The sequence below is a fragment of the Glossina fuscipes genome, unplaced genomic scaffold (genome assembly GCF_014805625.2).
Source record: "Glossina fuscipes isolate IAEA_lab_2018 unplaced genomic scaffold, Yale_Gfus_2 90, whole genome shotgun sequence".
NCBI lineage: Eukaryota > Metazoa > Arthropoda > Insecta > Diptera > Glossinidae > Glossina > Glossina fuscipes.
In genome coordinates this window covers 1,529,738-1,545,662 of record NW_023998444.1, presented here as the reverse complement: position 1 = coordinate 1,545,662, position 15,925 = coordinate 1,529,738, and the positions used below count along the sequence as shown (strand labels likewise).

The 15,925-nt window shown below is 35.3% G+C and overlaps 1 protein-coding gene across 7 annotated transcripts in view; it reads left to right on the top strand.

The window, feature by feature from the left end:
• Positions 1 to 12,022, top strand: part of LOC119638464 (diacylglycerol kinase eta) — a 76,810-nt gene extending 64,788 nt beyond the window's left edge. For 4 of the 7 annotated variants that reach the window (XM_038035254.1, XM_038035258.1, XM_038035259.1 and 1 more), the window contains 10 exons: positions 3,553 to 4,404; positions 4,509 to 5,065; positions 5,129 to 6,023; positions 6,105 to 6,260; positions 6,345 to 6,794; positions 6,999 to 7,670; positions 9,484 to 9,700; positions 9,770 to 10,142; positions 10,231 to 11,053; positions 11,122 to 12,022. In XM_038035254.1, coding sequence (XP_037891182.1) covers positions 3,553 to 4,404; positions 4,509 to 5,065; positions 5,129 to 6,023; positions 6,105 to 6,260; positions 6,345 to 6,794; positions 6,999 to 7,670; positions 9,484 to 9,700; positions 9,770 to 10,142; positions 10,231 to 11,053; positions 11,122 to 11,433 — 5,307 coding nt within the window. In that variant the 3' untranslated portion in view covers positions 11,434 to 12,022. The remainder of the gene's footprint in view (positions 1 to 3,552; positions 4,405 to 4,508; positions 5,066 to 5,128; positions 6,024 to 6,104; positions 6,261 to 6,344; positions 6,795 to 6,998; positions 7,671 to 9,483; positions 9,701 to 9,769; positions 10,143 to 10,230; positions 11,054 to 11,121) is intronic. The other 3 variants (XM_038035256.1, XM_038035255.1, XM_038035260.1) reach the window with 3 other exon arrangements.
• Positions 12,023 to 15,925: the final 3,903 nt, after the last annotated feature.

Sequence of the window (15,925 nt, the reverse complement as noted above, 5' to 3'; positions counted from 1 at the left end):
TAAGTAGAAATAGAAATAGAAGTAGAAAGTACAGAGTAGATAGTAAAGAATGAAAAGTGGAAAGTAGAAAGTAGAAGTGACAGTGGAAGTAGAATCGGAATTAGAAGTAGAAGATGAAGAAAAAGTAGATTTAGAAAAAGAAGAAATAGAAGTAGGAATAGAAATATGAAGAAAAATGGAGAGTAGAAAGTCGAAGTAGAAGTAAAAATAGAAACAGAAATAGAAACGGAAGTAGAAATAGAGATAAAAGTAGAAATACAAAGAAGAAGAAATAAGAATAGCAGTAAAGTAGTAGTAGAGTAAAACCAGAATTAAAAGTGTACATAGAAAGAGAAATAGAAATAGAAGTAGGACTAGAAATAGAAGTATAGGCATAAGCATAAGTATAAGCGTAAGTATAACTATAAGCAAAATTATAGTAGAAGTAGCAGTAGCAGTAGCAATAGCAATAGAAGTAGAAGCAGAAATAGCAGCAGAAGTGGAAGTAGTAAAAGAAAATGGAAAAATAGGAATAGAGTAAGAAGAAGAAGTAGAAGAAATAGAATTAGATTTCGAAGTAAAAGTACACAAAACCACACTTAAATTTTATTACTTTAACACTAAGATTGGAGAGATGAACTTGCGTCACATAATTCCCGCCTTATAAAAAACTGATGCAATCTTAAACACCACCTAATCATTGTATGCTTGATATACACATAAGCAAAGGATTAAAATTTTGAAATCATTTCAATGTATTTGGTTTTAGCAAATATTTGGATCATTTAACTGCAATCTCAAGAAGTAAGCATTTGTGCAAAATCATTTCATTAAATTTCTTGCTACAAGCCTAACAGAAAATTAATAATTTGTTTATTTAATCAATTTCAATGCAATAGCAAGGTATCGAATAAGAAAATGATGCGAAAGTTTAGAAATTTTATTTACAATTATCTTTAGTTTAGACTTATTAAGCTTTCATCATCATCAAGAGAAAATAAAAAATCATTCGACTAACCCTTAAGCTATGATTGAGTTGTGAAAGGGTATTAAAGTAAAATCAGTCACTCATTGCAAGGTATACATCTACTATTTTGTCGCATGCGAAAGATATATTTATTTTATCAAAACCTTTTCAATAGTCAGAAAGAAGCTGCAGAGATCCCTTTAAGTACATATATATATATATATATTTTTGATCTAACATAAAATTTAAAAACCTATTTACCGCCACTGTCCGTGTAATGTCTATAGTAAAAAATCTTTATAAACACCGAATTCCACAATCAATTTAAGCATGTTCGTCAGTATGTCTGTCTATAATAAACATTCTCCCAGTGACAAAAACGCAGGAGTCGTCTCCAGAATGGGCACAAAGATTGGAGGTTTATGCACCCACGTTGTTATTGAAATTGAGCCAAATTGATTGGCGGGCTCGACCGTAGTACAACAAAATTTGAAACTAGTTTTGATTTCAATTTACATTGATATTCTATGAGTAGTCGTGCGCCGCTTGTACAAATATTGAAAAAATCGGCCACGCCTATGCAACAGTATAAAATATTGAAATACCATTTATCGAAACGCTTGCAGCACCCAGAAAAAAGTTTCAGGGACCGTATGAAGTCTACATAGTATTAATTAGTATCAAATCTAAATCGTTTATCAGTTCATCGGTCTACTTGCTGTGGTACGGAGATTTTTCTCGTTTTTTTTTTTTTTCGTTTTTAAAATAAAGTTAAGGAGTAGGAAAGCTTCGATCGGTAATTTTCTTAATTGTTATCCATATTTATTATTTATATCTACTTCTCCTCATGCGTTACGTGTGCTTGACCTATCATAATAGGATCTCATATCATATATCTTAAAAACTTGTCAAGTGTTGAAGAAAGAAACATTTCGAATTTTGACCTTAACAAAGAGAGACACCATGACGCACGTTACCTTCCTTATGCATTAGCATCAGGATATTTACACTTGTCTATATACGCTGACGCATCGACAGTTGACAAAAAGTTTTTTGTATTGAATTGAGTTAAGTGAAATCGAATTGAAGAAGGACGAAAAAAAAAGGAAAAAAAAATTCCATTGAAATAACTCTAAGAGATGAACTTACGAAAATTGTACTTGAAATGAAAAAGGATATGAAAAGTTTAAAATGATTTATTATATTAAGTCAGTGACAATAACAATAACAATATACATTGCACTAAAAAAGTTGAAGGTTACACAAGCAACTTTCTGACTGTTCAAGGCGTCGGCGGGGAGAGAAACGAGTTTTCCGACTCGTCGATTCAATTTTCATAATATCTCATAATGGCATTACATTAACACATGACTAAATATTAATTAGTTATTAGGCAACGCTGCAATCGTTGAATTATTGTTCGTGTGATTGCATGTTTACGGAAATAGCTTTTAGTATGATCTGAGCATAATTTGTGGTTGCCAACGACATTCGTTCGTTTTGTATTTGCAAATTGTGTAATAAACTAATTAAAACTAGAAACCATTATAATTATATCAAAGGAGTTTAAAGAAAAATTGCAATTGAAGAAATAAAAGTGAAAAAATCAAAACTAAGTTAATGTTGAATAGCAATGCAAAAAATCGGAATTAAAAAGAAAAATATTGAGTAGCAACGAAATTAAAGCGGAATTGAACGGTAATATACATGGCAATAATAACATGACTTGGCTTAAATTTTTATAAACAAAATAAATAAGTAAAAGGGGAAGACGAAAATTAAAGCACAAATTATTTCAAGTTTAGTAATAAATAATTTGAAATAATTTGTGCGTTTAATGTGTGCGAATAATGTGTGTGCTTGTGTCAAGCTTAGGAATAAATAATTTGAAATAATTTGTGCTTCAATTTTCATCTTCCCCTTTTACTTGTTTATTTTCTTTATAAGAATTTAAGCCAAGTCATTTTATTATTGCCATGTATATTACCGTAGGCCATGTTTTCTTAGTAATTCGATTCAGTTCCGCTTATATTTCGTTGCCACTCAATATTTTTCTTTTTAGTTCCTCTTCTTTGCATTGCTCTCGCTCTCTCCCTCTCTCTCTCTCTCTCTCTCTCTCTCTCTCTCTCTCTCTCTTCCAGCTTTCGTCAATAATATTCTTAAATTTCTTAATATATATCGCAGATCAGATCTGTGGAAGTGACTTCTACTTCGTAATTCCCTTCTTTCTCGACACCTTCCTGTCTATATTCTCTTTTTTGTGTGTTTCTCCCTATCTCTCTCTGTCTCTCTCTCTCTCAGATTGCATTAATAACATCTTTTTTTTATATATATCGTAGTCCAGGTCGCTCATTAATATGCTTCCACTTCCAAATTCATTTCCATCACAATATCTTCATCTTCAATTCGCTTCTTTGTGTTTCTCTTTCTCTCTCTCTCACTCTCTCTCTCTCTCTCTCTCTCTCTCACTCTCACCCTCTATCTCTGTCTCTCTCTCTCTCTCTTTTATACCATGCTTTTGCTTTTTTACTATTGTTATTTTTGATGTCATTCTCAAATTCTTCTATTCTTCTGGTTTCTCTCGTTTGATTATTGTGTTTTTAAAGGTAATTACTCCGACACGATCTTTGGTATTGTGTGCCGAAACTAGACGCGAAATGGAAGATTGGCTAGGATCGTTAAAGAGTGCAGCTATACCACCGCGATCGCGTGGCGATAGCTTTTTCATAGAGCAACAAGAAATTTTTGCGAATCATCATCACTGGTACGCTACTTCTCATGCTCGACCGACTTATTGTAACGTGTGCCGTGATGCTTTATCCGGTGTCACTTCGCATGGCTTGTCGTGTGAAGTTTGCAAATGTAAAGTTCATAAACGTTGTGCGGCCAAAGCAATTGCCAACTGCAAGTGGACAACTCTAGCTACGGTCGGTAAAGATATCATCGAAGATGGTGACAGTAGTATTATAATGCCACATCAATGGATGGAGGGTAATCTTCCGGTATCAGCTATGTGTGCCGTGTGTAAAAAGACTTGCGGTTCGGTACTACGTTTACAAGATTGGCGTTGTTTATGGTGCCGCGCAACGGTGCATGTGGCCTGTCGACCACAAATGATTGTAGCTTGCCCTCTAGGTCCAGCGAAGCTCTCGGTGGTGCCGCCCACTTGCGTGCATTCAATTGGAAATGATGATTCATGGGATGTGGCCAGCCCTAAAGGGAATTTTTCCCCTCTGCTAGTATTTGTAAATTCCAAGTCGGGTGATAATCAAGGAGTTAAGTTTCTCAGACGCTTTAAACAGTTGCTAAATCCAGCTCAAGTATTTGATTTAATTTCGACCGGACCAAGCTTAGGTTTACGCTTGTTTCGACATTTTGAAATGTTCCGTATACTTGTGTGTTCCGGCGACGGGTCAGTGGGTTGGGTTTTAAGTGAGATAGATCGCTACAGTATGCATGTAAGTTGTTATAATGGAAATATCCATTTACCTCTTGCAAATTTTCTTTCTTTCTTCCTCTCTCTCTTCTTTTCTTTCTGTCTCTTTCGAATTCTTTAAAATAGAAACAATGCCAAGTGGCTGTCTTACCATTAGGGACAGGTAATGATTTGGCCCGCGTTTTAGGCTGGGGCTCGTCTTGTGATGATGATGCTCATTTGCCGCAGATTCTTGAACGTTACGAAAGTGCCAGTACCAAAATGCTAGATCGTTGGAGTATTATGGTATTTGAGAAAGCCGTTTCTGTGCCCTCTAAAACGCCAAAAATGTCTTTGTCATCGGAACAAGAAGCCTTACTCACCGGCATGGTAACCTCGGCCAATCAGAATTTACGCTCTATTGTAGAAACTGATGATCTGCATATTTTAATGCTGTCGACCAAAACTCTTTGTGAAACTATTGACGATTTGTTGGAACGAATGTGTGAGCATCGTAAAAGCGATGAACAATTGACGGTAAAATGCGACATCCTAAGACAAAAGCTTAACATGTTACTCGATGCATTAAAAGAAGAGGAAAGTGGCGTTCATAATGGCGATGATTTGATATCCACTATTAGCAGTATTATAGCGCAAAGTGCTCCATCATCGCCGGCGAGATCAGCTTCACAAACGTCATTGTTGTGCGTAATTACATTTGAATTTCTTACCATACATTTTAGACTTACCTTACGATTTGTCCGTAGAAATCCGAACATATCTATTGAAAAGGATGAGAAAGATCTTCTTAATTTCGAAGAGCGTAGAAATAGCCGTTCATTACGTTGCAATGAACGTGAAGCTTTGCAGAGTCGCGCTAACAGCGTTAAACGTGCTATTTATAATGTGGTAGAGCACTCGGAACCGGGGCGTCCCAAACGTTATCAACGTCGTCTGTCAGTTACTCCATTTGAAGCTTTGAAAATTCCCACAGCAACTTCAAGTGATTCCACTCCTTGTACCTCACCGTTACCTAACATACCACCAATTAATATAATTTCGCCAACTATGGAAACCTCACGTCTCACTTGTATATCTCCGCTACCCGATGCCAGACGAGAGTCGTTGGATGATTTCTTTAATACTATAAGTCTACCGGTGCCCAGACAATTTGCTGATAGTCGACGTAGTTCTGGGATACCTGAGGCCATACAAGAGTTGGAAGAGAATGCCAACGGTGACACTAATCATCAAACGAAAAGATTAGCTTCAACGGGAGGAATGAATTTCGATAAGGGCGGTTATCATTTATCACCCACCGATGAAATGGTAACTACGCCAAACGAGAGGAATTTCCTCACCGTTCCAATAGTTACCAATGAACCACGTCTTTGGGATCCCCTATCCGATTTTCGACCAATAGAAGTCTTTGAAAGAAATTATTACATGACACGTCACATACAAGATGAAAAGCAAACCTCAGTTACTACGAAAGAGATGATGGATAATGGTTTGGAGGACTATGAGGAAAATGATTTTAAAGCTGACAAAGATGATGCATGTTCGATACAACTGGAAGTATCAAACGTTGCTGCAAACCCCATAGCTAACAATGTGTATACAAGCGAGAACATCACTATAATTGATACCGATGGCAATTCCGTATGTTCCTGCTCGATAGAAAAATTCAAATATTTTTTGTTTAATTTCTTTTTCTTTTTTATTATCTCATTTAAACACTAGGACCGCTCTCATTCTGATGAATTAGCTGACGAAGCCAGTGACATCTTGTCGGCTATCAGTAATGAAGAATGTAGCGTAGCTTCGGAAATTTTCGATGCTTCCGAAAATCACTTACAACAGCAAATGCCTTTGGGCGACCTATTGCAGGTGAGTAAGGTAAATATCCTTGAATTCCATCTTCCAGCACAGTTTGTTTTGTGATAAAAAATAAAATGTTTGTTTTATTACGGGTTTAATTAGAAACTGGAATCGACCGCTTTTACGCATATCGATTCGCCTGAAACCAGTGATGAAACTGAAGCAATGCCCGGTGAAAGTCTCATGGATGATATTAGTTCCGTGTTAGGTCATGATATTACATCGGCGTTACAAGATAGTATAATCACTGATGATACGGTTACCTTATGCTCGGATACAATAGCGGGTCCGTTAACCCCGAAGCCGGCGAGACACAAAAAACTGTCAGTTAACCTGGTAGCGCAGCCCAAAAGACGTAATTCTTCACCGCCTCGTCGAACGGTGCATATAGATCGCACAAATAGTGATGATAATCCGCAACAATTCGGATTTGAAAACATTGTTTTCGAAATAGACAATCGCTGTGATGATCAGAAAATTCGTGAACCCACACGATATTGCTCTTTAGCTCAATTCGTCGAAGGCAATGACATAGCCCGACAAAGCTTTAAAGTAAGTTTATTTAATGAAGTTTTTTTTTTTTTTAGAAACTTAGATGAAAACAAAGTCGCTTTATTGTTTAATAGTTAACTATATGACCTGTAATTATATCGCTTTTTGGTTTTGTTTTTCTTTTTTTCTTTTTTTTTTTTTTTTTTTTTGTTTATATTTTGTGATAACTTTTTTTGCAAAATCCTTGATAATACCTCCCAAAAGCGCCCTAAAAAACGCACTTCTTTGAAACAAATTAAATCAACTACAACCAGCACCACCTCCACCAAAGAACCATCACAATTAGTAATGGATAACCCAAATACCTCTACTACAACCCCCAGTACAAGTACAACCGTCACATCAACAACAACAACTACGACCAGCGGCCAACAATCGGAAGATGAACAATCAACAATAACAGCTGTAAAGGTGGAAATACCTGAGATAGCCGTGATCAATACGTCTAATTCCTGTTTGAAGAATTCGTCTACAAAGAGTTCAGGAGTCTCCCCGAAACGTTACGGTCCCGGACAAGATGTAAAGCGCATTACTTTTGATGACTCGTGTAAAAAAGAATCGTTTGATGATGTAAATCCCAACCATCCACAGATTAGTGTTATTGTTCGGCCACCCACACCACTTAGAGGCGACGCCATACGTCCGCTAGAGACAGACTATAGCAGCAATTTACTAATGGCTCGTCTAACAAGCGGAGAAATACGCAGGCACTCCAGTCACACGCCAACTGTAACAGCGCGAGAATACGATAAGGACAAGGATCGTCGTTATTCCGGCTATAATCCCAATTACTTAAGTCTAGATCGAGAGCATTCAAGATTTTTAAGTTCTTCACCAGCCGCTAGTCGTAGAATAAGCTGCGGCAGTTTATTTAAGGTAAGAACAGGCCCTATAGACATTTCTTCTTGTATCCCGCGTTCACCTTAAGCAATGCCAAAAGGGAACGATAACAATAGGATTTAAACTTACATCAATTTTGAAAATTTTTAATTTTAAATAATTGCTAAGCTTACGTATGATTGGTATGTATTTTCAAAAGAATATCGTTTATAAGTGTGCGTTAATTGCTTTTTTAATTTCAAAAAAAAAAAACAAAAGAAAAGAAAAATGAACTTTACAATAATGTTTCCTCTTTAAAAGCAAACATTATAATCTACATTACAATGCACTTGTGCGGCGGCAAACACTTGCCTAGCCAATGCAACTAAGAATTTGCTAAGAGCTCTACAAGACGCACGCACACATACACATATAAACATACACAGGGTGGCGAAAATTACTCTCCCGTATTTTCCTTAAGCTTTACAATGATATGCTCTTAATTTTATTTCTCTTATGCTGAGAGGTCTTTTACAAAAAGATCTTTAGGCTAAAGAGAAACAAAATGAATAAATACTAGATACCGGAAGAAGCATTTAATATATAAATAAGTTGATAGCACGCACCATTTTTTTTTTTTTTTTTTTTTTTTATTATTATTATGGTGTGATATGTTTTATATATTTTAAACACTCTCGGATTCATCATCTGTTTGTAGAAGAAGAGAAAGACAAAGGGTTTGTTGTCGGGCAAGCGTACAAGCGGATTATTGAGTTTAAAATTGTTTATGGTGGCCGAACCAGATATAAAAGTAGCCACATTGGCTTTAATAAGACCTCTAATACCGTTGGTAAGCTAAGATCACACAATCAAACAAAACATGGACATCAACCAGAAAATCCTAACCTTACTAAACTTTTCGTAGTTAAAGCCGACAACCTATCCTTGAAATACTTTTTATATGCTTTAGCCTTTATTTTCTATATGTTCTTTCTTTTTGTAGTCTCTTTTTCATTTCTATAATATTTTTGCTTACCAAGCAAAGCTTATCTATCATTCAATAAAAACGCGAAGTGAAAAATATTGAGTAGACTTAAACCCTTAATACATGTATGTACACCGAATTCTCTTTTTACACGACAAATATGTTCCTTAGAAGACGTTGCAAAAAGATCGTATAAAAAAACATTTTGGGGGTACTTTGCGGATATGTTGCATAATTTGAAAAAATCGTGTAAGATGCAGAAACTATAACTATTTTTTTAACTAACCGTGTAAAAAAATATAATGAAATATATATAATATATAATGAAAAACAATTTCATTACAAAAATTAAAATTAATTTACAATGGAAATCAAATCCATAAATTTAACATTAAAAATAATTTAAATTAATATTAGGAATAAAAATCAATTTTAACTGTAATTCATAGCTGCCTCATAACAAGTGTTCATTGGACCAGAAATGCTATTATCAATATGCATGTCAGATATGTTTTGCTCAACTGTTGGGTTTGGTTTAAATGAAGAATTTCGTTTACTATTAACGACCAAGTGGTCACTAACACATGTTTGGACCGATGGTAGTTCCCTGCTGTTTCTGTAAGATATTATCAAAATTCGTAAAAAATTCTGTAAAAACATCGTGTAAAAAGAGAGTTGGTTGCGTATGTGTATATGTACATTGCTTACTACTCTGTTGACTTTTTACTCTGTGTCTTTAGTCTCTGATTCACTTTATCACTCTCTCTATATTATATATAATATAACTCACATTTCAAAGTAGTTAGAAAAGTTTTGATTGTAAGTAAATTTGTGCTTGAAGTGAATGTTTATAGTTTCGATATTTTTATCTATACTTAATTTTAGCCCAACGAAGCTCTACCGCCAAATATGCAAAATTTCAAGGGATCTAGAGCCAGTTTACTTGGGTCGACTCTTTTCAATTTTGATCATTTCGGTTTGGGTACGGATAAAACGGGTGATGACAAAGATAAAGATAAAAAAGACAAAGAGAAGACACCTACTGAAGAGAATAAAAAATTACCCATTATTAATCCTTTGGTGAAGTTACCCAACTGGCCCAGTAAGTTAAGAGAAGGATACTTCCTCGTCTTCTCCTTTTTTTTTTTTTTGATCAATATTTACATTTTAGATCTTACCGGGGGTTCAGGATTCATTTCGAAGTGTTTATTAGCCAATGCTGATACACTGTGTGCGGCTGTTAGTCCTCTGATGGATCCAGACGAAACTTTATTGGCCGGTTATCATGAGAAATGCGTAATGAATAATTATTTTGGTATTGGTATCGATGCAAAAATCTCTTTAGATTTCCATAACAAACGTGAAGAGCATCCTGAAAAGTGTCGATCTAGAGCAAAGAATTACATGTGGTACGGGGTATTGGGTTCCAAACAATTACTACAAAAGACTTGTAAAAATCTCGAACAACGAGTTCAGTTGGAATGTGACGGTCAACGTATACCTTTACCTTCGCTTCAGGGCATAGTTATACTTAACATACCCAGGTACAAAAGCAATGATAAGAAAATGAAAAAAAAAAATTTTAATTAAATTTAAATTAAATTTATACTGAATTCTCGTTCGTTTGTCTAGCTTTATGGGTGGAACCAATTTTTGGGGGAATACAAAAAAAGATGACATCTTTTTAACGCCCAGTTTTGATGATCGCATTTTAGAAGTGGTGGCCGTTTTTGGTTCGGTGCAAATGGCCGCTTCACGTTTGATTAATTTACAGCATCATCGTATAGCTCAGTGCCAAAGTGTACAAATCAATATCTTGGGTGATGAAGAGATTCCCATACAAGTTGACGGTGAGGCTTGGCTTCAACCACCTGGTATGATACGGATTTTGCATAAGAATCGTGTACAAATGCTATGTCGTAATCGACATTTGGAAGTTTCTCTTAAGAGTTGGCAAGAGAAACAACGTCAACATAGCATATCCATACAACGAGAACAATCGTCGAATGCCTCCGAGCATGCCGTATCGACTGAAGAGGTAATTTCAGAAAGAGAATGCTACGTATTACTCAATTTCATTGAAGCCGTTAGTTCGCTTGTAAAATGGGTGAAATTTTTGATAATCTCTCACCCCAATTTGAGACATGATTTGTATGCAGTTGCTTGTCGAGCTCAAGACGCTCTTGAGAGTATACATCCACATGGTAAACTCTTGGAGGGTCCCTCGTTGCGCACTAAATTAGTCGAAGTTATTGATTCATCGCGTCAGCTATACGATGATGCTTGCCATTTATTACGCGATCGCGGTCACAGCTTAATATTACGTGAAGACTTGGAAACTAAATTAAGTGCTGCCTTAGCTAATATGGAAATGGAATTGAAAAAATGTTCAGTTCAAAAGTGCGTTGATGGCAAATTGAGGGCATATTTCAATGTCTTGGCACCCAATGAGGAGGTAGCAATAGGAGGATGAGGAGAAAGTATTAATTAAAGAGTAAGTAATCAATGTTAATTTCCTTCCAGGGCGATGGACGTCGTAAATCAAAAGCTTTCTGGACACGTTTACGTTCGGGATCGATGGTTGGCGGTCAACAGCAACTTAAACCTGGTTTGACAAACACTCGCGAAGCCGTTAGCAATTGGAGTGTCAATGAAGTTGTAACGTGGTTGGAAACAATGCAACTATCGGAATATGTTGATAGTTTCCTTAAAAATGATATACGCGGTAAGGAATTATTAACTTTAGGGCGTAGAGATCTAAAAGATTTGGGTGTTATTAAAGTCGGTCATGTTAAGCGAATATTGCAAGCGATTAAAGATATGAATGAAAATTGAGTGAAAATTGCACATAAAAGAAACTGATAAGCTAAAAACAATCACAAATTTCTTTTCGAAAATCATTAAAAATTAATCATTAATTTTTAAAGTAATTAATACTTTTAAACAAAACCAAAAAGAAAAATCGATGTTAATTATATGCCCTATGCGTTAAAAACCCCTGTCACTTTTGCAACAATTTAAAGAGAAGCGGAAATTTAACGCGAGTTTCCTTAAAACAAAAGAGAACACTCTTAAGTTAAATAAGTGAATGTAGTTTTCTCCTTTTAATGTCTGTTTTTTTTTTTTTTTTTGTTAGATTTAAAATTTTTCTCCCAATATTTTATGCATTTAACAATGAATTCTTTTATAAATTAATCCAAGATGTAACTGAGTAAATAATCACAAGAGATTTTTGCCGAAACGCTTATAAAAACCTCAAAAACAAATCCAAAATATTCTAAAGCAAAACAAAAAAAAAAAAAAGCAATGAAAACATAATTTTTTCTTCCCCATAATTCTTAATTAAGTCTTTTGTAGTAATAGTAGTAGTTTATATATATATATGTATACATATATATATATATTAAAAGAAAAAAATGTAAAATGAAAAAAATGTTACAAAAAAAACGGTAAAAGACCATTAAAAACATTTCTCAATTAGACTGGCATTTAAAATCTTATAAAAATATGTATATATAAAAAAAAAACCCTTAATAATATTTAAAGCTCTCGAAAGACAAAACAAAAATCATTAATAATTTCAACACAGCTCTTCTACTGAATAATAAAAAGTAAAAACACTATAGTTGACCACGGCCCATCATTAAATACCCTGCATCACTTCGTTTAAAATAATCACCATATAGAACAACTTCTCAAAATAAGCTTTTCTATTGGAAACGGTCGAAAAATGGTCCAATACTAGCTCCTCGAGGCAAAGCATGTCAATATCTTGCAAAACCTTTTATGCTAAACAAAAGGACGCACAACGGACAGACAGACGGACAGGCATAGATCGATTCAGAAAATGACAAATCCCAGCAAAACATCGAAAAAATTGCGACCTTTAGATTAAACGTAAGGACACAATGCGGACAGATGGACAAAAAATTTTAAGTCGATTTAACAAGTAATTCGGAATCTATCGGTATAACAAAAGATGGATTTGTCTCAATTCCTTCTGTGTGTTGTATAATATCCACAAAACCTTAGTATACCCCTGTACCACAAGCCATGTAGGGTTTAACAAGTAAAAGCACTGTGATGGGCCGTGGTCCCCTATTAAATACTCTACACCACCCCAAAGTTACCCAAAATAAAGCATTATATGGGCAGTGGTCCAATCCTAACCAGTTTCAAAAGCCTTGGTCCTCTGGTCGAAATCGCTACAATATTAAATTTCAATGATATATCTGAATAATTGCGGCCTGTAGGTTGAACACAAAAACAAAAGAGGGACAGACGTCCGCGATGTATCGTGAAAGCCGAGTGTTCCCATTTGACATTGCATACAGTGAACGTGAGGCAAACATACTACGTCCAATAACGGTTCATTTTTGTGAGTAAAATGGAAATTTATAGAATATATAGACAATCTGAGCAAAGTGATTTATAAATTTCTCAACGTTTTTCCTTTCGAATGTGTGTTTTAGGTTATGTTTTAGGCCGCAATAAAAAAAAAAGATGTAAGAGATATTTTAACTTTTGGCAACATCGCAGACCTCATAAATAATCTTTATTTACTTTGGCTATATTGAAAACAGTCAACAGCTGGATTAGAACATAATGACCTCTTGCCTTTGAACAAATGATCCTAAAATGAACCTAATAATAAACAAGTAAGAAAGTTATATTCGGCAAGGACGGAATCTCGCATATCCAACACTATGCTTATATTGCATCGGGCGGATTTTTGGTCCAACCAATTTGACCCATTTTCAGTACCATGTTTCTACTAAATTTGAAGTCGATGTCTTCATTTTTACGGCCAGGTGAGCGCCAACAACGAACATCACACAGACCCAAAGACAGACAGGCATGGCTTAATCAAATCGAAATTTCTTTCCACTTGATAAGGTCTCTGAAGCTTCCTTCCGAGAGTTATATAAATTATGAAAAAAAGAAGATGAATATATCTCCATCCTTCAGTGGTGGGTACAAAGGGCAATAATAATTAATAATAATACACACCAGATATGTACATAGGAAACCGGGATTTTTCTTTGTAGAAAATAGGTGTTTATTGTATGAAAATGATATTTCATTCGAACTATGGCTTCTCGCTAGCTATACATTTTTCCAATTTGCTTATGGTTGCCGCCCGGCGACTGCAGCCCACCATCGAGAAGTCATTGGAAGCCGCCATTTTTGCAGACTTCTATGATAGGCATTCAGCTACTACGGAGGTTGAGGATAATTCCCAGGTAGTGCCTGCCGCTGCTGGGTCAATACCTCTCCAAACCCACGAGCGAAAAATTTGAATGGCACTCCAGAATGTATGGATAATCCGAATACAAGAATGTCTACGACAAAGTCGCGTAACTACGCCCAAAAGCATTGTAGTCCGAACTATGAGCACCAAGTGGTTATTTTAAACCGAATATCACGGGAGAACTAAGCCTTTAGATCTCTTAGGTCACGGCCTGTTCAGAAGGAAGAATTTTGACCAAACCACAGGGTCGCCTTGCAAAGTGGAGGGACACAAGTTATCGCTTGGTAGGTGAAACCGTTAAATTCCGAAGGTTATATCTGCCCATTGTTGCTAAACGCCTAAGGCACAAAAACCGACACAATTTGAGACATGTATGTTCTCCAAATATTGTGTTGGGATATTGTGGTGGCAATTTCCGGTTTCATGTTTACAGTAATATAAGACACAGTATATAACTGAATTTATATAATAATAAAATATTAGTCAAGAAACAATTAAAAAATCTACTTCTGATCCTTATGTCTATTGCCATTGATTATGTCCAGCTTAGATCAACATATGATAGTCATTCCAATATACAAAAAAAAAACAAGTAGAAACGCTATAAATAGGCAAGGCCGACCTTTAAGTACTCTACCCCACCCCGCCTAGTATAAGTCTTCGTTTATTTTTATCGATAAAATACCAGAAAGTTCTGACCTTCTATTTCCATCATAAAGCACTAGGAATTCGTTTTATTTGGTACCGTATAACCGTGACTGTCAAGACGATATATACCGATTTAATTCTCAGACAGCCGTAGATAATACTTTTAATGAAATTGCCGTGTAGACGCAGTTACAATGAATGCTTAATCCGCAAAGGCCTCTTTCTCTACTTCTTTTTCCCTGACCATCACACCGCTTATACACCTAAAGAAGACATCCCCCGATTGACTGATTAAAAAACAAAATATAAAGGCTTGGAAATTTTTATATTGGATGGAATCTCTTAATTAGATATCTGTGGTCCATATAATAAATTTTTAGATCGTATTACTATTATGGATCAATGCTCATCAATGCTTTTGGAAAAACACTTGTAATTTATTGCATTCACTTGCCAAGGTAGAAATAGTGTTGTACTTTTTTGTGTACTTTTTTGTTTTTCTATTACCGATTTTTTCATGGAAATAGACGCGACCGACGTAAGAAAATCGTGACAAACAACAAAAGCGAGAGAATAGAGAAAATTAATGTATATTATATATGTGGCTGGAATAGCTTTTTGTTGGCCCCTAACGCACAAGGTTACCCTTCAAGTATTTTTCTGAACATTAATAATATGAAAATCCATGAGTGCTTGATACAATAAAAATCTCCAAAAAATTATCTGAGAAATACGCTTAAAACAGAAACATTTGAGACATTTTTACTTAACTTTAGTCTATATTCATGTTGTTATGTAAATAACGTGTAAAATAATTAAAAACACTATAAGTAGGCCACAGGCCACCATTAAATACTCTACACCACCCTAAAGCTATATCCATGCAAGGACATTTGAAAATAAAGCTTTATTTGGAAGGTTTCCGAAAAAGTAGTCCGTTTCGAACCATTGGTACAACACACTTCAGAGTATACGAAATTTCATCAAAATATCCTGTAGGTTGAACATAAGGAAACAAGGCAGACAGATAGACGAACGGACAAGTTTAAATCGATTCAGAAACTTTATTTAAAGCGATCGGTAAAATAAACGGGGTGGGCTCATCTCAAATCTTTTTAAAGGTTCCATACATCCGCACAAATCAGTGGTGTAGGGCACAATGAACGTTTACTTCTAAAGATTATTATTTAATGTTTAACTGTCAGATAAATTTACGTGCAATACAATAGATATATACTTTTTTCATACCCACCATCGATGGTTGCTTTAACCTCCTGTTTTTGTCAGTTCGTGGGTAGCGTCCAGAGATATATTGCGGAAGGTTCCATAAAGCATAGAAACTCTTTATCGTTGTGAGATTTTGAGTTTAATTTGATGTAAGCTTCTCCTCTGGTCTGTCTCTTCTCCAAATATTGCAATTAAATCCCG